At 49.0% G+C, this 22,583-nt stretch overlaps 1 protein-coding gene across 5 annotated transcripts in view; it reads right to left on the reverse strand.

Annotated features, from left to right (window-relative positions):
- chchd3a (coiled-coil-helix-coiled-coil-helix domain containing 3a) overlaps positions 1 to 22,583 on the reverse strand; it is a 71,602-nt gene that overhangs the window by 24,616 nt on the left and 24,403 nt on the right. For all 5 annotated transcript variants that reach the window (XM_061252654.1, XM_061252653.1, XM_061252652.1 and 2 more), the window contains exon 4: positions 18,030 to 18,198. In XM_061252654.1, coding sequence (XP_061108638.1) covers positions 18,030 to 18,198 — 169 coding nt within the window. The remainder of the gene's footprint in view (positions 1 to 18,029; positions 18,199 to 22,583) is intronic.

The following is a 22,583-nucleotide window of genomic DNA, read 5'->3' on the forward strand; positions in this document are numbered from 1 at the left end:
CTACCCACTCTCCTAGTCATAACAAAGGGTTGCACCACTCGCACTAGTCATAACACAGGCTTTATTACAACCGACAGACTGAGAAACAATAACACTTAAAGAGACAGAGACATAAGCTCTTAATAAAACCTGTGCTTTATACTCAGGCAGGAAAAGCACTCCACGAGCAAGGGCCAGGGCAGGGAGTCCACAGTGCTGGGACATTTGGCCGCACAGCACCAGGGAATGGATGGCTCTGGGTAAGACTACGCCAGGGCAACCTGACAATGTGTCAGGCAGTCAGGTCACAATGCACCTTTGCTCTGCTTAGTACAATCCAGAAAAAAAAAGTCATTCAAATACCTTTCTGTGCTCAACTGATCTTGCCTGATGCAATTGAGCCAACCACAAGGACCAGATGGTGGGATCTGCACTTCTTGAGAGTATTTCACAGGTACCAATACACCAGGCAAGCTTAGTAATGTGCAAAAATAATTTGAATCCAAAACAATTACGTGTTTAACTTTAATTTAGTAGAAGCCCTTTCTGGTTGTCCCGTGCGTTCAGTGACATACAAAAAAGCCATGGGCTCAGGCGAACGAGTGTGTCAGGGGATGTGGAATATTCAGCCGCAACGCTGGTTCAGGTGCAGGGGAAAGTGATAATTAGGGTGGGCACAATCAGCAGTTCTAAAACGAGGACAGACAGAAGAACTGGACAGATTTATAACCCAGTGCATCATCAAATTAATAACTAAAACAAAACACCCCATCCAACATTATTTGAACATCAATAAACATTAAAAAAAATATATTAAAAAAATCCTACCAAGTAGGTTGCCAGGGTTTCCAGAATGAAATATTTCCCACAAGGTAAAAAAATTTACTGTAGAGCTGAGAACACGCAAAACATAGCAACAGTGCTTTTTGTGCACAATTCCCTCGTCTGCTCATGGGTAACACATTTACAGATATTTCAAAACTATCAAACACAAACAAAGCAAGCATCAGCAAGCTATAACTGCACTATAAAAAAAAAAGAAGAAGATAAAATGATACAAATTCTGGTCTGAACAAACACTCGCTATCCCCAGTGTACTCATTGCAAAGAGATTAGATGGCAGGCAATGGCTCTCCATTGCCCGCGGTCTGAAATGGTGCATTTCCAGAGCAGGATTTGGATGATGTTCCTGTATTGGACGAGGCACACCTGTGCACAGTGCCCATGAAAGGAGAGCGCTAGGCTAACCGCTCAAGAGCACGGGGAGAAAAGCTGCAGCCACTCGTGCCTCCCCAGTTCCCCCTGCTCTCCACATCCCCTCCTGGTATAAGGGCCAATCGGGGGCCTCCAGGGGAAGAGAGGATCGTGGATAATCAGTCAACGAGCCTTTTCTTAGCGCCCGCCTTTATCGTGACAAATCGGGCCGCTTCCCCCGTCGACCTTCAGCGCCGACCCCAATCCCCCCCCGCCCCCCGCCCCCCCCCCCCCCCCCCCGCCTGCGGCACAGGGGCAGCTGCGGCCGCAAACGGCGGCACAACAGACGCGTTAAAAAAGCGCTAACCCCGCTAGGTCGTAGCGCCGTGTCCGGGATTTTTTTTTTCTTCTCTCCCCCAATGAATTTGAATGCCGGGGGCAGGAGGGGGCAGGAGAGGGGGCAGGAGAGGGGCAGGCTCCTACAAAGACTTACGCCACGCACACGGTGTCGCTCACTCGCTCACTTTGCACGCCCTGTCAGAATTATTGCCGTTTGATTAAACACATTCAAACCCTCACCGAGATAGTCTAATCACATTTAACCTCAAACAAAAGCAAACCTTTTACACAGAATAATACACTTTTGTTCTATTAATAAAGAGGGTGGCTGTATAAAAAAAAAAAAAAAAAGTGAGCTAAAAAGAGGACAAAGCAGGCAATTTATCATAAAGTGGTTGCTGTTCTACAGAAACGTTGCCCCTGCTAGGGGGTCTGTATCACAACCGCTGATCCGTAGGGAGAGGGGCGAGAGACTCCCAGTCGAACCGCTCACAGAGGGCAATAATACAATCTGACCTTTTTGTCCTTCAGAGAAAAAAAAAAAAAGTTTCAAAAGTCTTTGCAGTGCTTTAAAAAAGTATTTGCTTGAGGAGGGGAAGAAAAAAGAAAAAAGAAAAAAAAAAAAAACCTCACATTTTCCGTTTCACAGAGCACCGTTAAGAGACCTGACGGTTAAATTAAAAGAATCGTTTACGGGGAAAATATCTAACTGAATATCAATTAGCAGGACCTGAATAATTAAGAGCACATGCTTACGATTAGCTGAGCGCAGCAGTTTGTGCAGAGAAAGGCACTTACACTGGGAGCCTTAGTAACTTAGAACTCCAGGGGTAACGTGTGAAGAAATTAAATACCTGCAGCAAAAAGGAGGGAATGGCTGAATTTCGGTGGGCCTGCAAATAAAACTGGGCCCCATCTGGCCCTTTGATGCATCTCCCCAACTCACCAACCCTATACTTAACCACTGCCCACTCACATCAGCAAAATCCGCCAAACGATGTCACTAAGCATGGAGTTCAGTGCTCAATCAAACGGTGACTACGGCGTGATAATTGGCCGTCAAAGGTCACATGCAATAAAAACACTGAAATAATAGGGTCAGAGTTGTATGGAATTCACATACATCATAGGTCTATGTGTCGGCTGAAAAACTAATATTGATGCAGTGGGCGGCCAGATCCAGCACCGAGGGGGTCAAAGTTCAAGTGAATTTTAATTATCATGAAGTCAAGGTTGAATTGTAACAGAGATATTATCGGTGATGTGAAAGAAGCTGAATGTGTTGTGTGTCATTGTCACTCTTCACAAAAACATGTCATCCTTGCACCGATGTCATGCAACCCTAATACCAGCCTACAGCACAGCGGAGTACAAACACCGCTCGTACAAATCCATAAAAAGAGATTCCGACCATTACAACAACAAATGACAAATTTCCTTGCCGGAGAGGAAAGCCATTTCAAAATGTGTATATAAATCTTCCTTTATCCACCCTTTTCAGCAGACACATCCACTGCCTAAGCCATGCCTGACACTCAGACACCATCAAACCCCTGTGCTACATAAAAGCACTGCGTCACCACACTCTGCCCTTGGAAGCTATATGCCCTTACTACTGGTATTGGTTGTGAATTTTGTAAGCTCTTTATTAAGCTGCTCTGGGTAAGAGCACCTGCCAAATGCCTAAACCGACTGTAATGCAAATCCAGAGAAGTAGAAACACACACACCTGCAGATATAACATGGCCAGCAGATCACTGTGACACAAGCAGAATATTAGCGTGCCAGTCTGTCTGAATCATGGGAAATATTAGCTACCGTTTCTGATGACCTCCCCGCTTTCCTGAACATTCAGGATTTATGGATAATATACTGAACACCAAAACTGAAGCTGAAAAAGAACCAAGAAAGTCAGTAATGGGAATTTGAGGCAAGAACACATGGCCACGTGTTCTCAATTATTCTATTCTATTATTAAACTAATCGGAAGTATGAAAAGTGATTTTCCCTGCAGAGAAATAAAATGGTCTCAAGCTAGTGAGTGAATAACAGATGGTGCCACTACCCATTACTTGGGGGTTCATCAAGCATCCATCTCCTTTAAAAATAGTATGCCACCACCACACAATATCATCACACATTTTCACTCAAAACGCAGTAGTTTAAGTGTTACGACGAACACATTTCTGTTATACCGAAATTGGAAGTGCTAGTAAAAATAAATGCTGACAAAAACATTTCTTCTTCTCAGTATCCACAATGTTCATTTTAAATGGCTTCACTGGAAGCTCATTAATTGTCCTGCAGTTTTAAATGACGCTTAACAGTTAATCTACTAACGCCTGGCTCTCAAAGAGCTGGAACACAGATAACAATCTTGCGTGGAATGAGAGCTCCAGAGCCAGCCTCTTGTCCAAGAAAAACTATGTGCACTGCACGCATGGTTTCAGTGTCAACATCTCACCACCATCAATCAAATCAAAGGGAATATTGAAGATTGATGTGTCTGGAGTTCGGGCCGATAGCCAATGAAACTGAAGCATGCGGAAGTGGGGCGGGCTCGGGACAGAGGGCCCATCTGGAGGCCCACCCTGACAGAGGAGGTCAGGGCGTAATTGGGAAAGTCGCTGGGGGACACGGAGGTGTGCACCTATCAGAGCAATGGGGGGGAGTTGGATCCTGCTTCAGGCGCTTCCTCAATGGTAAAAAATGAACTGTCCATACCAGACATAGCATAATTTTGGGTAAGCAGAGCTTAAATTAGCACCGAACGACTGTTCTTCACTAGTAAGGGCATGTCAATGCACACGGCTTCCTCTGCCGAGAACATTAGGCCCATCCATTACTCTGCAGGTAATTGACTTTAGCGCGTAGGGTCAATACTGAACTTTCACCTGACCGGCTTCATCCGAGAGGAAAAACAGACATGCGCAAAGAGCGGGTTATATTTATGCCAGCCATTACGGTTCATAAAACGTATGAAGGAGTTGAGGCAACATGCTTTTAAATGTTTACCGCACTTATATTCGATGCCGAATCTGAAGGTAAAAGGCTCAGATTCAAACACGGGGAACATTAGTGCTTGCGGCAGAAGCACAACATCCGTGTTCCGGACAGAACGCCTGAGAGCCACAGTCTCATCTGGGCTTAATCGATTTCAATCTAGCCAATGCTTTCTGTATGATTTAATACAGCAAAATGTGCAATGGAAATGTAACGCAGGAACCCAAGGTTCTTCAGATGAAGAGGGCAGAGAGTAACAGGTCAATAAAGTAGAATCATCTCTAAGCAAAGGGCCTCTTTAACGATTTCTCGAGAAAAAAAAAAGTCACCTTTATCTCCCCTTCACCCATCTTCCAGAGCCCTCGGAGGAGTCAAAAGCGATCCATTCCTTTCGAAAACAAAAAGGAGCCCCGTACGCAAATCGCTACTGTTCTAATTGCGTTCCGCCGAGGCGTTCTGTTTACCGAGGAGGACAAAGGCAAAAACAAAATGGAGGCAGGGAAGCGGTGGGGTGAATAATGTGGCTCGACGGGGGGGCTCTGAATAACCGGAGGAACTTCCCCGGTGTGCGCGGGATAGAGGGGTCCCCAGGGAGCGGGAACACAATGGAGAGGTGGAGGCAGAAGGAGACGGAGAGAAAGGAAGAGAGAGGGAGGGAGGGAGATGCCCTCGGGATGTCCTTGTGACATTGGGCCTCTTGCAGGCTCAGACTCCACCACCGCCATATGGCCTGTGTGAAAGTGAGACTCCGCCCGCCATGCATATTCAGCCCCCCTCGTGAGGACTTCTAGGGTGTGAGGCCCTCACCTTCCCCCGCACCCTCACCCTCACCAACAGTCCTTGGTCAAAGTTCACGGGTCTCCTGGTCCACTCTACAGTGCGGCTATTTCTATGCCCCCTGCAGCAAAGCAAGGCCTTGTTCCAGCCCGACCCTCCCGATATGATAATAATTTTAATGCTGGTTGTTTTTAATGTTTACTGTTGTTTGTCGCTGATGTTTTTAAGTTTATTAGACCAAGCAGGGGACAATCAATCCCCCCCTGGAGAAATGTGGGGTTAAGGGCCTTGCTCAAGGGTCCAGCAACTGTGCAGTTCTTATCATGGCAACACTGGGGATTGAACCACCAACCTTCCAGAGAGGTAGGGATGTAGTTCAATCAAGGATACAGAACTACTAAATTGGTGAAGTCTATCATTTCATTTTATTGACATAGCACTGAACTAGCCGATTCGTGATCCACATTAAAAAGAAACTTATTCTGGAAACAAAGCAGCTTTTATGAGGCAGTGAAAAAAAAAAAAAAAAAATCCATGAGTCAGCTTGAATATTTTACAGTGGGCGATAATGCCCACAATAAAAGCTGACGTAGGAGTCGATTCTCTGCATCGCGGGGAAAAAACCGGGGAGTGACGAGAGCGACATTTCGCTGACATTTACCCAAATCTGTACGCAGAGGTGCCACTTATACCAGGGATTTACACAGATGCTGTTTGATTGCCTTGTGTGTGGGAATGTTTTTAATCACGAGCCACACCAGACATGGAGAGGGGGAATGGAGGAATAGCGAGGGAGAACACAGGGGTGGAGAGAGGGAACAGACAGCAGGAACACAGGAATGGAGAGGGGGAACAGAGGAGTAGAGAGAGGGAACAGAGAGGGGAATGGACAGTGGAGAGGGGGGAACAGAGAGGAGGAATAGAGAGTGGAGAGGGGGGGAACAAAAACAGAAAAACAGCACCTCGACGAAGGTCCACCGCCAGGCACAAACAAACTTGCGCAGGAGTGGAGCCGGCGGCTTTCCCAGAATGCACCTGTAACCTCAGGCCACCCGCATCTTCCCAACTTAGAGCGAGGAGGCAGAATCTCATCGGGCTGCGTGAAAGCACTTAACTCAAGTCCCCGTGTCAGGCAGGCTGTCATTTACGAGTCCTAAATTATATCCGCTTCTCGCCGCCCGCTCTCGCTCCAGACCAGCAAACACGATTGCTTTAACGAGACAGAGGAAATGAGCGATTCCCCAACAGGAGTAGTTCTGTTGTTTATAAAACTTTGTTAACTGTACCCTATGAATATAGCAGTTCATGACCGTGGACAACAGTGTGATTTTACAGGACACTTCTTCAGTGGCAGGGGGTTCCAACTGTCTCTTGGGGATGAACGGCTGCTCAGTGACTGCTCTAAGGGCGGGGGGGGGGGGGGTTTACACGCCAGAACAAGGCTTGGTAACACGCCCACTTTAAAATGGCCGCCTCATTCCCCTGCATCCGACTCCAGTACTCATCACAGACCCCGCCTCTGGCATAAGCACCTCACTGTGCAATTACCCCAGGATAAGCTCTGGTGAAATGATTCCTGATGAACACTTTCTGTAAGCGATTAATCGCGGTTGGTCTTCATAAAATTAATAAACACCTAAACATACTCGACAAGACCGCACAGTCCTTTGGGTAGAGAGCGAGTCCCTTCCTCCAGGTGGAGTTTTAAAATAGCCCGGCATTAGCATGCAGGCTTCACACCCCTGTTGCTTTGGGGAGGTAAACCTTTACAAGCTCACTGGTAAGGAGCTGCTTTCCCTGGCACCTGCATCTGTCCGTCAGTCCCAAACGGACACGTCTCAGCATGCTGCCGGCCGTCCGGGCCAATTAGAGTCCGGGGTGAAGTGGGCCGCCCGAGCCAGGAAGGAGCTGGGCCAATTAGGGCCCGCCGCGGGGAGGCCGGAGCGCAGAACGCTCGACATCAGAATAAAACATCTCTCTCCATAGCACACACAGCCAGGCAGGCAGGCAGGCAGGCAGTCACACACACACACACACACACACAGATACACACAGACACAGATGCACAACACACGTAGACAGATATATACACACACACACACACACACACTCAGACACATGCATACAAGCATACACACACCCGCAGACACGCATACTGTTCACACACACACACACACACACACACACACACACACACACACACACACACACACACACACACACACACACACACACACACACACACACACACACACACACACACACACACACACACACACATCAGAGACTGGCCAGCACTTCACAGAAAACTTCACACATTGTCATACACTGCACAGGAAACCCCACAGACTGGATGGAGGTTCACAGGAAGAGAAAAAAACAGCAGTAAACATTTCCCAGGAAAACCTCACAGACCAGCAAAGGGATCACAGAAAAACAACCGTCGCGCCTTCAAACACTGACAAAACCAGAAAGCCAAAAGTCTGCAAACCCCCCTCCCCCCCCCAAAAAAAAGCGGGAACGAGGCCGGGAAACAGGCGGTGATTGAAGGCCAGGAAGCCTGAGAGCCGCGCAGCTTCAAGGGCCTGTAGAGATGGAGAGAGCTGCTTCAGACACCGGTCTGAAGGAGGAGTGGGGGGGGGGGGGGGGGGGGAAACGCTGAATGACTTCGCTTTCCTTTTCTAAATGAGAGACAAACCGTGGCAGGATTTATGAATACTTCCGAAAGCCTTTTTTTTTTTTCTTCCTCTTCTTCTCTGGGTTAAGGCCTGTCTTACGCGCTTATCTGCAGTCATTTTAATCCATAAAGAACATTCCTGTTTATCTTGGGCAAAGCTGAAGACATGAAGTGAATTCACATTACAGTAAGTTTGTGGAGAGGAGGGGGGCGGAGGGGGAGCTATTTTCAAATACCACCTACAAGTACATCCAATTCACAGCCCAGTCAGGCTCCTGTAATACCTGGGAAATTAAATTGCAGGCCATTATCAGACCAGCCCAGTCCACTCAATCTAAAATGCACCCGCATTCGACTGTGCGTGGATTTGCAAGAAGACATTTGCTCTTGCAGGCATATTTTTTTTGGAGGTTATTTTCTTTTCATTTAAAGTAATTTTCCCCGCGATCCAACACTAAAAAAAAAATATAAACGCACTACCAAAACAGATTGATTTTTAGGGAGCAAACATCTGAGGAAAACAGCCATTAGTGGTCCCTCTTTAGAGGAAGCACGGCAATCAAAGGAGGCTCCGAGCTTGACCAATCCCGAATCGCGTTTTAAATTCGAAGCTGTTAAGCAGACTCCGTCAGAAGCTGGGGGATGAGTCTGCAAATCACAAAGGAGGGCCGAACCCAGCTCCACCAGCCCGCAAAGAGCAGTCTGATTCAAGATGGAGGGTGCCAAGATCTTACTGCAACATTCAAACACCAACCGACTCCACACGCCCGTCTGCAAACCTCCCGTCTGAAACGGCACGGACGAAGGCTTTCACCTTGAAAAGGACGAAGGCTTCAAAAGAAATCTAATGCACGGCTCGCTGTGGAATTACTGCGACATCCGACAAAATGAAATCAGACGGACGTGTGCGAAACGGAGCTACCTGGACCTCGGGAACCACCGAACGTGAGGCGCGGGGCAGGCCCGGCCTGGCCGGGGGGACCCAGAATAGCCCCTAGGCCGGGACATTAATCTGCTGTGCGCAGTACGCAGCCCCCTGACAAAGGAGCAGGCCCGGAGGGCAGAATGCCAGTACAATACAGCGACATTAGACCTCATCCTTCTCCATGAAGCTCAGTGTTAATGCCCTCGGGCGATGGTGTGGTACAGTAAATCCTGCTTATACCGAGGCGGACCTTTCCCCGCTTCTCGCGGCTACGAAACTTGTAACGTCAGCGATGCGCCGCTTTCGGCTTCCACGTCAAAGTTAATTTTCTGAAATCCGGGCTGAACGCTGCGTGCTGTCCCTCTGAAGCAAACCCGAGTAAAGACCCGACGTCAAACTCGGTTTGGAGTCAAAAAAACGGGTGACGTTCCCGCCGAGGGCAGGGCGGAAAAAGAAAGGCTGTTCCGACTGATAAAACCCAGCCGCAGACTGATCTCAGATCAGTCCTTTATCTGCCAAAAAGGCGCCCTCGGAGAAAAGCTGCTCTGAGTGGGATCGAAAAACCGAATTAAAAGATGCGCAGACACTTAAAGGAGGTCATCCCGTCTGTTCACTGCACACAACCGTGATATCATTCCCATTTCCCTGCTCTCGGCCCCTCATCAAAATGGAGACCGGGAGGAAAACATCACATCGTTTGGCCGATTAACAGATCAGAATTTATGCACACGGACAGCGATGAATACTGGAGGACTGGCAGCTCATCGGCAAAACTAACCACGTGCATGGCTGTGAAGATGGATGGGCCCCCACGGCTGGGTACTCACTCCAGACCGGTCGGTGCCGGCTGTGGCCAGTGGACGTGGGGGTGTTAGCCAGTCCCGTCCTGCTCAAGCACCCCTCACTGGTCTATCGGGCACCTCCAAGTCCGCCAGTTAGGCTGCACGCAAAATGTCTTCCTCCGACTTCCTCAGACTGCCGTGTCATAAGAGGCATCCCATGATTCGGAGAGGAAGGAATGCTTGTCTACACTCTCCAAAATCAATACCAGAGGTTGTACCAGTGAGCACTGATACAAACATTTTTTATCGGATTGAAACTGCGTTGGGAACAAAGGGGGTTAAATAAATAAATGAAACAAATATTAAGCAAATTATGTACCCTGGGGCGGTGACACCCCGTGAACGTAGCTACTGTCCGGCGGAATTTGAGACGGTTTTCTCAAACGTGCATCTGAAGAGCGCGAGGGCTCCATCCCTCCCCCCGAATCATAAATTGTGTGGCGGCACCGCCGCGCCGGTCAGTGCGGGGAGATGGATGACTCAACGCCTGATTGAAACATCTGCCTCTGGGTTTGCTTTAGTCTGAATGAGACGACCTGGGCCCGGATTGATCCCACGTCAGGGGACGGAGCTTTGGCCTTAAGGCCAGAATCAGACGAAAGCAAAAGCTGAAGTCCCTTCCATAACTTCATTAAAGAGGGATGATGGCGTAAATGCAGGGGGCATGATGGGAAGGGAGGCTTTTTGAGGCTCTGGTCTGCTTTTTAGAGGTCTCCTGACATCTCCACACCAGCCAAGACAAAGAGAGTCCACTCCAGCTTTGAGTAATAACTTTCTTCTTCGGGTCTGAAGGTCGCTGCTGCAAACGGTTTGTGTTCAGATGTGATTCCTGTGCGTCGGACGAGTTTCTCGTGCCACGTCGCATCATGAGCGCGTGCCCATCCGACTGCAGATTAATTCAATTAGGTCATTACGGGCCCCGTCGCGTGAAACAAAAACCACAAACCCGCCTTGCCCTTCGCGACCAGGGGAGCGGAACGCTAGGTCAAACTTGCCCAGTCCCAAGTTTGCCAATTCAATACTCATCCAATCAAACACCTCATCGACTCAATACCGGTGTAATCAAAGGACATCGATTGGCTGCCGCAATCAGGAGCTCAGGTGGACGGAGAGAGGCAGGTGCCGGGGCGCACGTTGTGGGCTGTGTGAAAGCGATGCTCTATGTAAATAATACCCGGCCCCTCAAGCTAACAATTCATCAGCTCATCCAACAATGGCTCTATAAGCCGCTCACAAAGCAGGCGGGCAGGGTCATTCAATCTTGGACCGCTTTTTTGCGGTCAGAACGCGCACTTATATAAGAAAAGTGAGAGGGAGGGAGCGAGAAAGAAAAGAGACAGAGGGAGAGAGATTTTCTCAGTCCAGGTAAGAAGAAAAAACAAAGGATGCAAATGACTCGCTGAACAAAAAAATCTGAAAAGCACTCAAGGGAATGTTTTTACTGCCTGTGAATTGCCACATTACGGACGGTTAGAAAACCTGGGACTATGGCACATTTTAACAGCACGCACTGAGAAAATATCATCACACAGGAACAAAGGAATTCAGGGAGACCGCAGAAAAGACTGTGTGGCCAAGGAAGGAAGGTCAGACCTTTAAATGTGACATGATCATGACTTCTCAGGTCAACGTATGTACATGGAACTCCATATAAAGAGGAAGCCATGCTACAGAATTGGAAAAATCTAGAACATCTGTGTATTCGAGGATTATGAGGGAATCCATAAATCGAATCTGTGATATCGGTCCACAATCCTCTCCCTCGCAGTTAAACCAGAGAGAGACTTTCTCCCTTTCCCCGTCCCCTGGCTTACAGATCTCCACGTGCTTTGAGGCAGGCAACAGATCTGCACCTGCAGCCGTAATCCATCTATGCAAAACACACCCGCCCCACACAGGGGGAGAACGCTCGCTCGTCCAGCATTTCTCCATAGATCCAGACGGGTGAAAACTGCTCACTCGGAAACAAAGAAATGATATCAATAATATGCTTTCCTTCAGACAACTAAGAATAAACAATAATACGCGGTCCTGACTTGGCAAAATTATTCACAACTCGTTCGCACAAAATGGAAGTGCGCGATCCCGTCAAACGCCACATGAACAGAGAAATGCTGCATTTACAGACCGTCAATAGAATGTGCGAGTGCGTTCATAAGATGGCAGGTAATATTTCTCTTATGGATCTTGTTTGGCTCTACATCAATACAACGAAACGACACCGTTCAAACTGCGTGCACACGATCAAAAATATGTATAAATTGCTCTTATGGATAATTGCTGAAGAGAATTTGTCGCTCCCTGTCACCATTTCACAAGCTGTCGGGTACAGTACCATTTTCTTGCCGCACCATCAATATTGACTTAATGGATCCGACCGCTGTGGCCACAGAAGTTGTTCTGGGTAAGAGCAATAATAACGTACTAAAGGTGAGCACTGTAATGACATCGCCATGACTACCAGCTGCCAAAGGGCTGCATCCCAAACACGCACAATTTCCTCGCGATTCGCTCGCATAACGTCCATTACAATGCTGTTGCCAGCGGCGAAAAAACTAACATTATAACATGCCTATCTGCTCGACCGGACAAAACGCGCAGCTTGAAGCCAAGTGAGGATCTGAGGTTGAGGGTTTGTGTACAAGAAGGCAGAACCTGGGACTGCAGTGCGTAGCGTGATCCAGACCAGGGGCGCCCAATCTCCGAAAAGGACCGGCGTGGGTGCAGGCTTTTGTTTTAGCCCAACACCAAGACACTAGACACAAGATCAAAGTCTTGACTGAAGACCAGGATTAGTTCATCGGTTAAATGGGTCATAGTGCAGGGCTAAAACGTTTTTTTTCCCGGTTAAGATTGGACACCCCCGATCTAGACCTTAGGGCCGAATGAACCATGACTATGCATCTTTGTAATATATGTCAAATATTTAAAACATTTATTTTAATTAATTGTATGCAGTGGAGCATCTTTGAGTGATGGGCCACAGTCCGCTGCTGTGGGTAGCAGTATGTAGCGTGTGTGGCGTGACTCAGGCCATCCTGAGGGCTTGCAGAAGGAAGCAGGACCAATATTTCACTAAGTCCCAAATCAGAGAACCGGGCAGGCATTCTTACTCCGCCAGCGATCCCACAATCCCCATTCTGACACAGCGCTCGTTTTTTTACACAAACCCTTTACCCACGTACCTGAAAGCTTCCTCTCCGGACAAATTTGTATTATAGTGTCAATTTTATTATTTGCAAGGATGGATTCAGACAGTAAGTCACGGCGCGTGTGTGTTGTTGTGCTAAACGCGCGTGGGGTACGCCTCTCCCTGCCAGTCTCGGAGGCCCCTTAAAGAACAGCCAGGCGGCGCCTAGCGCACACCTCCGCGCGAGCCAGACGCGGCTCTGCCGTTCGGCTTTCACGGGTATCGTAAAACAAAAAGGATCCGGTAAACAAAAGATTGATCAAATCGTCAGAGGAAAACCTTTTTTTTTTTTTTTTTTTTTTTTTTCTTCTCTCTCAAGCTATCTTCCTGTTAGCCAGGGAGTTGCTCCTTGCCACTGCTGCCCGAGGCATACTCTTGGGGACCGGTTCTCTGTAAAGCCCCTTTGTTAAAAAAGCTATACAAATAAAAATGGATAGATTGATTGATTGATTGATTGAATCCTCTCGAATTCACATGTATGAATTCCAAAGAAACACTTACTTGTACGTGTTCAGACGCTGGCTCACAAAAATAATCAATTTCATGCTAACGGCTAACCTTACGTTAACCATATAGGTCGACCTGTTCAATTGTCATGCAAAGTAAATGCTGGATCATTCGTATAATAATGACCACGTGTTAATGCGAAGAATGCAGTGACATTGTAAACTTTGCACATACACCGAGCAAGTTCCGCTCACATCTCGTAATAATAATGCAAATCACGCAGATTATCCCATGAAATGTACATTATTCAAAACGTGCGCCATAAAACCAATATGGTCGGGAAAGATGCAGTCAGAGAAATTAATACATGAAAAAAAAAAGACTTTAAAAATCAGCAGCGCTTGACATCAGCACTGACGAAAGAAAACGCTTTAACAACTACAGAAAACTGCCATTCCCAAGTTAACACCGAAAATAAGTCGGGCTCCAGGTCTTTAAAAAAGGGAAAAAAAGCCCATTTTCCGTTGAAAGGAACAGCAGGATTATGAAAGACCTGACAGGCTTGACAATTACAGGCGTAAAACCGCATGGAGCCTCCTGATAACCCTCGGAATTCTATTAAACTCCGCCACTCTGAAGGAAGTCTGCGGAGGGGAAATAATCACACACTCTGCGCTCTAAAAAGTGCCCGTCTTTACAGAGTGGAGGGCGCGTGCCTTGAATTCGCACAGGCCCGCATTCTTCCAGCAGTCTGACTTCCTCCCACCCGTCTCAGTCCCCTCCAGTTTAAAAAGACGCCAACTGTCAAGAGACCCGCGGCGCGCAGAGCAGGATCAGAGGAGGATTGAAATGTTTATATCCCAATAGAGACCCGCTCGCTTTAACATTCCCTCTGACCACTGCTGCTCTGACCGCTGCACCACACTGCTGCTCTGACCACTGCTATACACTGATGCTTTAACCACAGCTCCACACTGATGCTCTGACCGCTGCTCCACACTGCTGCTCTGACCACTGCTCTGACCACTGCTCCACACTGATGCTCTGACCGCTGCTCCACACTGATGCTTTGACCGCTGCTCCACACTGCTGCTCTAACCACTGCTCTGACCGCTGCTCCACACTGCTGCTCTAACCACTGCTCTGACCGTTGCTCCACACAGCTGCTCTGACCACTGCTCCACACTGCTGCTCTGACCACTGCTCCACACTGCTGCTCTGACCACTGCTCCACACTGCTGCTCTGACCACTGCTCCACACTGCTGCTCTGACCACTGCACCACACTGCTGCTCTGACCACTGCACCACACTATTCCCCTGACCACTGCACCACACTGCTGCTCTGACCACTGCTCCACACTGCTGCTCTGACCACTGCTCCACACTGCTGCTCTGACCACTGCTCCACACTGCTGCTCTGACCACTGCTCCACACTGCTGCTCTGACCACTGCACCACACTGCTGCTCTGACCACTGCACCACACTATTCCCCTGACCACTCCACACAGCTACAGTGACCACTTTCGCCACACCGCGGGAGTTATTAACAGAAGCGCGCACATGTTCCATGCAAATAAAGACGATTTTAATTTGCAGGACTGGATGTAAATAGAAGAAGGGCAGACGCCTTGTTGATTTGCATAAAGAGAGCGCGGAGGCAGAGAACAAACCCCCTTGGAGATTTAATCAAATTAAAAACAAATGAAGGACAAACACATTCGTCAAAAGCGGCGCAGGAAAAGTGCTGAAAGCGCTGAACGTGCGCGGAGGTTCTGGGCGAGGGTTCCACGTGACGGAGCACTGATGGCTTCTCCTCCGCCGCCGCGTGCCCCCGTCCCACAGACGCCCCAAAATGATTAATTTTTCCTATCACAGGGACGAGCGTGTGAAATGAGCTACATAATCAATATCGTATGTTCGCACACACGGCTCACGCTCTCCGGGGAACGCATTCTTTGCTTTCTGCGCAGATTAATCTGCCGGCTGATAAACCGGAGAGAGAATTCCTTTGCAGTTTGTTTACAGGGGGGGGGGGAGAGGACCACTCGTTGGAAACGGGACAGGACAGAACACGGCGTTAAAACAACTCGTCTCTCTTTCCCGGACATCGCTCACTTCGGAAGCTGATGACAAGAGATGCCGACGAAAGATTTATCGTGTCAACTCCTAACCCAGTGCTATGCATTAACGCCGAATGCATCAATACTGGCAAATAGCCTTACAGGCATATTAGAGGATTCATATTTTCTTAAACGGCAATTAGGAAACTATTTTTCTTCCAAGAATAAATGTGCTGAGATCAACCGCGCTTTAATATATTTCCTGCAGTATGTAAATGTTCTTGCTCTAGAGACGGTCACCATATGGTCTCCTCATGAGCGGCGTTATCGTACGACGTGAGCGGTGCGGCTCCAACAGCAGGGCTGTAGCTCAACCGTCAGCCAATCGGAAAACACCAGGCGTTGCCGTGTCATCGCCGGGGCCGGGCCCAATGAGAACGCAGCAGGCGCACGCGGACGTTCCCGGTAACGAATGGGAACGCGGCAGGCCCCCCTGGTCGACGGAACTGCAGGGAAGCCGTCGGGTCAAGCGGCAACGAGGCGCGACATTTCTCCCGAACGGCACGGCGGTTGAACTGAAGTGTCCTATCCAGCGTGTTACGACTCTCCCGTTGGAATCGCGTCGCGGCGATTCCGCCTGCGTTACGGTGTCGCGGCCTTGTCCCGGCGTAACGGCGGCTCGTTTACGGAGGCCTGGGTCTCGCCGCCGTGTCACCGGGCTGTTAATGCCAGGGCCAGCGTGGGAGGGATCACACAAACACCCATCAGTCCAGGCTACAGAACGCATTTCAGCCCAAGGCCAGAAATCTAATGACATCTGCATCAGGGAGGGTGGCAGTCAGGTCAGGGTTGAACATGCTTTAATCACCCCTCTCGACCAGTTAGGTAACCCTTAGGTATATGAAGTACTGAAAAGCGAACGCGTACCAGCAATAAATCTTATCAATACTTTAAACCACATAAAATGCTCTAGGATTGGAACGGCGGCACTTGGAAGGCCGTTGTTGCAGAAACCTTGAGTAATCAACAGGGGTCCAATTGCTTCTGAAGTACAGTTAAGCCGTGGTGAATGTTTATGTGATTTCTATGCCATACAATATTCTCAATAATCTCACAAGATGGGGTCACAGAGGCAATACAGCATTCAAACCCTCGGTTATTACATAAGAACTAATAACTGACTGTGAAGCTGAAATACTGACAAACGCATACAGAATGCACGCATGCACGCACGCACGCGCACACGCGCACACACAATATAAAACTTTAAATTGCTTTGCAATAAACAGCTTGGCTTTCATTCCAACCACCCCCCCTTCCCCCCTACTCAGATAACCCTCACCCTAGGTATAAAAAGCATCTTAAAGCACAAAAAACGCTCACGTGTAGAAACGGTGGCAGCTGAAAGCCATTGTTGGGGAAGGCCGTAATTAAGATTTGGAGCAGAGAAACGGGCACAATGGCAGATAGAAAGATCCAAACTCATTGTGCTACAGGCATTCTGCAGTGGAGAAGGTCAGAACGTGATGAGAAGCCCTGCATATTCATGAGGAACGGAGTAATTGCTGGGAAATCTCCTGAAAGCAGCCATGCAACAAAGATCCTGCCGCTCTGTAATCTGCTCAGACTGTGCGAAGAAGAGTCAAGACTTCACTGGTGTAAACAGGTCAGCAGAGGGGTCTGTCAGACTCATTCACTCATATTAGAGATTCACTGTTCTACATTTACAGTCAAATGTGAGATAGGTGGAAACAGTGGTATGCAAATGATTGCACACCCCTGGTCACATTGCACAGTTTTGTTCAACCTCAAAGTGAAGTTAACAACTTCAGGGTACAAACACGTACATGTTTTTTCACGTTAATGCACCATTACTACTGAATTAATTAAATTAACAAAAGATTTTAAAGTAAATGTGCCAAACTTTGGAAAGGTGCCAGCTCTCGAATATGACTATTAGAGTACATTACTTACCCCTTACCACTGATTGATTGATCGATGGAGCACTGTGTAGCTCACCAAGCAAATATGCCTGAACTGCAAATAAATATTAACAAATCTTTGAACTGGTTTAACATGCCCACACCAGTTGTAACACACCAATTTTAGGTGTAACTTTCAAAATGCATATTCTCTTCCCAAACTGAGAAATGCAAAAATGATAAAGGAGCATACAGGTAAACCAATTCAGTTCATAGTATGTTTGAGTGTATGACCTTCCAGGAAAAACACAAGTATTCCTGAAGCAGGCTCAGTGTCAGGAGACACGGGGGAAAACCTGTGAGAGCTGTTGGTCATGAGGGGGAAACCACACCACTCCCAAAGTTTAAGCGCCCGGAAGGCACGTCTGGGACAGTTGCCGACGTGAGGCAGAACCCCCGGAGAACATGCTGCGATAGCCAATCAGATTAAACAACCGACATGTAAATTATTCCCCGTTTCAAAGTTCACTATGTGCACACATGGCTGATTACGGGAGACCGTTGCCGGGGCATTGCCGGGGCGTTGCCGGGGCGGGGCCGGGCGATGGTGCCACAGGAAGTGCGGCTTCCTAACGGTCTCTGCGCCTGTTGCCGGGTGGGGGCGGGGCTTACGTAGAGCTGGGCGCGCAGACGCTCGTCCTCGGCTGTGATTCGCTCCTTCAGCACCGCCCGCTTGATGGACTCCTGGCTGGTCGCCCGCTCCACGTTCAGGATCCGCCCCACCTCGTCCTGGATACGCATTTCAGCCCGGGCCGTCACCTGGGCCTTCTCCTCATCCAGCCTACGGACAGACAGACAGACACAGGGGTAGGGTTTAACCTTCTCCTCATCCAGCCCACGGACAGACAGACAGAGACAGACAGACACAGGGGTAGGGTTTACACCTGCACCTGGGCCTTCACTTCATCCAGCCTACAGACAGACAGACAGACACAGGTAGGGTATACACCAGGCTGAGTACCCCACAGCAAACAGGCACACAGACTGGATTCAACCTTGGCGGTGTGCTCCGACACCCAGCATAAGAAACAGCAGTAGCACTGGGCAGTCTCCTCATATAGCCTGAAAACCCATACAGATATACATGCGTGCATGTGTGCGCGCACACACGACACACGACACACGAGCGCACAAACACACGCACACACATACACTCTGCTTCGGCTTTCTCTTCAAGGCTTAAGACACTGACAGACATGGGGGGGGGGGGGGGGGGGGGTGTTGGGGGGGCTTGCAGGCACTAAATTAACTGGTGACATTTTAAAATGACGGCACTACCTATTAGCCAAATTTGAGTAGATACAAAAGTCATTTAAAAAGGAAATGAGATTTAGGTTTGGAACCGTCAGAATTTTGGCCGTTAACTGGAATAATACGACTTTCAAATGTGATATTAGGAAAACAAACATGTAAATGTATGTGTACTGGAATATTTGGGCATGGGCAGCATAATCTCATACTAAGCTGTGATTTTTAATTTATTTTAATTTTTTCAGATCAAAACAAAGTGTTCAACAGGGTTTAGGGCTGCTGGATCATTCTATCACAGGGATTTCACAGTTGCTTAGCAACACGCTTTCCTTCATCCAAGCACCTTGATTCCTGGGGTAAAGCCAGAGGATAACTCAGACTGCGATGTCCAAAGCCCGGGTTTTCATCATAAAAACTACACTTTAAGCAGCAATTATACCACCCACACCCTCCCCCCTCCAAACACAGAACTAGAGGGTGAGAAGTTTGGGTCACACGTGCCAACGCGTCGGCCCACTGTTCGGGAGACAGACAGGTGGGGGGGGTGATGATTTCGGGACGCGCCGCTGTGTGCCTCCCAGTCCGGGACGGGTCTCTGGGAGCGAACGTCGCGTGTTAAATTAAGGGGATGAATAATTCACCTCCGTGCGGCCGCTGTATAATTCATCATGCCTTGCTGTCGTCGCTCGCCTTATAATTACGCTGACATTTTCCGCTCCGCCAAAAAAGCTGCTGATTTGGGGACAAATTCGCTCCCGCGTCCAGATCCCGCAATGAGAGGCGCAAACACAGGCCGGGCCCGCTTAATGCATTTTAAACAGCGGAGTAATCAACGCGGCCCAACAGCCCGCCTCATTTAGGGGAAGTCATCTCTTCTGAAGTACAGTTATGCCGTGTGTGTGTGTGTGCGATGTCTACGCCAGACGATCATCTCACCAGATACACAGAGACAAATGGAGCGCTCAAGCGCTTGCTTATGTCAGAACTAATAACTGACAGCCAATGTGTAACATTGATATACATGCTCTCACAAGCACATGTTCACAGATACAAGCACATGCACGCGCACACACACACACTTTCAAGAAAGGATGTGATAAGGGTTCATTAAGTTTATAGCTCTACTGCAATGTGTATCATATGGACTCTGGTGGTAATCACGTGAGTCGGGAAGTTGCCAGGTTTGAAATACAGATACTTGGCTGAAGAGGCAATAAAGACATGCTTTCATACCCCTTCCCTATCCAAGTCTTTTCTCACTTATGGAGTGCAGTGGGTTTTTATGAAATTTTTTGCATCTTGTTTTTCTGAAAGTTTTTACCTCCAATACAGGACATGAACCTATATTCATAGCCATCAGCATAGCTACTGCAATAAACTGCACAGAGCATGTGCAAGTATCCTTGAATGTCATAATGGCACGTACAGAACCAAGAAATTCCAAAACGAAAAAGGAAATTGGATTTTATTTTTATTTTTTTTCCCCCCTACAAAAGGATGTCAAATAAATAGCCAGTGCAGCAAAGTGACCTTGCACCAGTAAGGAACAATCAGCGAGCCACAATGCAGTCACACCGGCATGTGTCAGTCCATGTTGTTTGGAGGCTGTTTGGTCTGGGAGAGCACTATTTACAAAACGGTTGCGCTGCAAGCTGAGGCACGCGACCCCGTGACCTCAGTCAGCGAATCGCATCGCTCGCCTGTCGCCGGGTGCAAGCCGGGCGGAGAACTCGCCGCGGAGAGACTCCGGGCGACCGTCCCAAACAAAGCAGCTAAAACAGGCAGCATGCAGTATTAATGGCCGAATCATGGACCTGAATGTGCTGGGGATGAATATTTAACGGGCGAGGCTGTTAACATAATTATTCATAATTATATTAAAAAAATAAAATATAAAAAAACTCATCCGCATCTCTGAATGCGTCTGAAAGTGTGCGGCTTTAGAAAATTAAGCCAACGCGTAGTGTAACGTCTCTATGAAAAGAAAAAAAATAATAATAATAATCTTCCCAATCTGTAGATCCGTTTCCCAGCATTAAGCAGAACGTTCTGACAATGACTCTAAAGTGGAGAAGAGAGAAGAAGACAGGAGGAGGAGGTCCTCCGGATAGGGAACATGGCCGAACCCCTCAGCTGTGAAATTATCTCCAGTGTGGAGCGCGCCTCAGGACCACATAAACATCGGCAGCATCGCGGCGCGACGCGGGCGAAACGCTGGGGCAGGAGCGGCTCCTTACCCGCCACGCGACCGCCACGCGCGCCGTCCTCCCGCCAATCCGCCCCGGTTCCAGGGCCCATCTGCATATTCTAATTACACCGTGACACAATCAACGCGAACGCCGCAAATTGCTCTCCGCGTTCCCCCGCAGTGGCTTTGGGTCAGCCGAGCGAGAGTACGCAAACCCCCCCCCCTCCCGCAATTTACTGACCGAGTCCCCTTCCTCTCCTCTCACACCCCCCCGTCCGTCCGGCAAACACGCATAACATCAGCGACGGAGGGATAATCAAGTGAACAAAAACACAAATCAGGGCCTTTGGAATGAGTGAAAATAAAGAATTTATTCACTCGAAGGCCGTCGAAAAAATTAATTAATACATTTTTGAAATCGCAGAACGGCGAGAAGGTCAAAGCCATCGGCATTTTTACTCGGCTTCTGCAAGCAGTGGCTCGCTAAGGCTACGGGCTGCGGACACAAACAGACACCTGGACAGAAAGTCTGGTAGAAGAATGGTTTTCATTGAAAAAAACCCATACCACTCTGGGTAATCTGTGTGAGCATCGATCTGAAGTAGCTGCAAAGTCCCTACTTGTCGTGCCACCCAAGTAACGAACGAGGAGCCCGACAGCTGAAACGCCAGTGAGTTCTGGGAAGGCGCGTGGGGGTCTGGAGTGGGGGTCTGGGGAGATGGACATCAGTTAACGAGACAGACGACCTGCCGTCCGTCACAGCCCCGGCCGCGCTCGGTAACAGAGCGCGTGCGAGAGACCGGGTTAGTCACGCATCACAGGTAACATCGGTCCGGACGGACGCGCGCACACGCAAACACACACGCGGCGAGGTAGCGGGTGGAAAAAGGTACGGTCATGCTTTCCGGCTTTCCGGAGACAGGAGTGGAGAAGGAAAGGGCGACCTGAAGGGCCGCTTTCTCCCCCCCCCCCGCCTCCCGAAAGTGTAATCCGCTGGAAGCGCTGCGGGCTCCTTTCTTCTCCCGGAGAGCTTAGCGCCTCTTTCTGCTGACGGGGCGGGGCGGCGCGGAGCTTTAATTCCCCTCTCCACCGGCCCGTTCCGCGCCGCCGCCTCACAGAGGAGTCTTCAGCAAATCTGCTCCCTACAGCCGCTGCCTACCAATGAGCCCCGCTGCTCCCGCCAACGCCTGCCCAGCGCTGCTCTGCGGCTGGACCCCCCCCCCCCCGGACCCCCCTGCACACCCCCGTGTGCTGCACAAAACTACCCACGGTACGCTAAAACCATGCAGGGGTCCTGTAATTCCTGTGGAGAGCACTGCAATACAACTGTGCATGTGGGCTGTAAATACAGTACAACTACATCCGTGTTGGACAACTGCGCTGAGCGTACTATAACCAAATAGCTATACAAGTGTGTAACTGCGTATGACTGCGTTGAGCACAACACGTATAGAGTATAATTGTGCAGGGAGGTGAGAGCTGGCAGTCAGATAAGAGGTGGCGTATTCGGCAGCACAGGTTATGAGGAGGACGGGGGACACCGATGCAGGACGGGATATATAACCGATCAGGGGGAGTGTAAATATATCGGGGGGGCTGCGGAAGACTCCCTCCGACGGCCGTGGAGCGGGAGAGCAGCTGGCCCTCCCGCCCCGACGCCTCTGTGCGCTGGAGACTGATGCCGTCCATTACGGTCTGTCTGCAGAGCCACACAGTCCTGGGGAAGC

The sequence above is a fragment of the Conger conger genome, chromosome 8 (genome assembly GCF_963514075.1).
Source record: "Conger conger chromosome 8, fConCon1.1, whole genome shotgun sequence".
NCBI classification, from domain to species: Eukaryota; Metazoa; Chordata; class Actinopteri; order Anguilliformes; family Congridae; genus Conger; species Conger conger.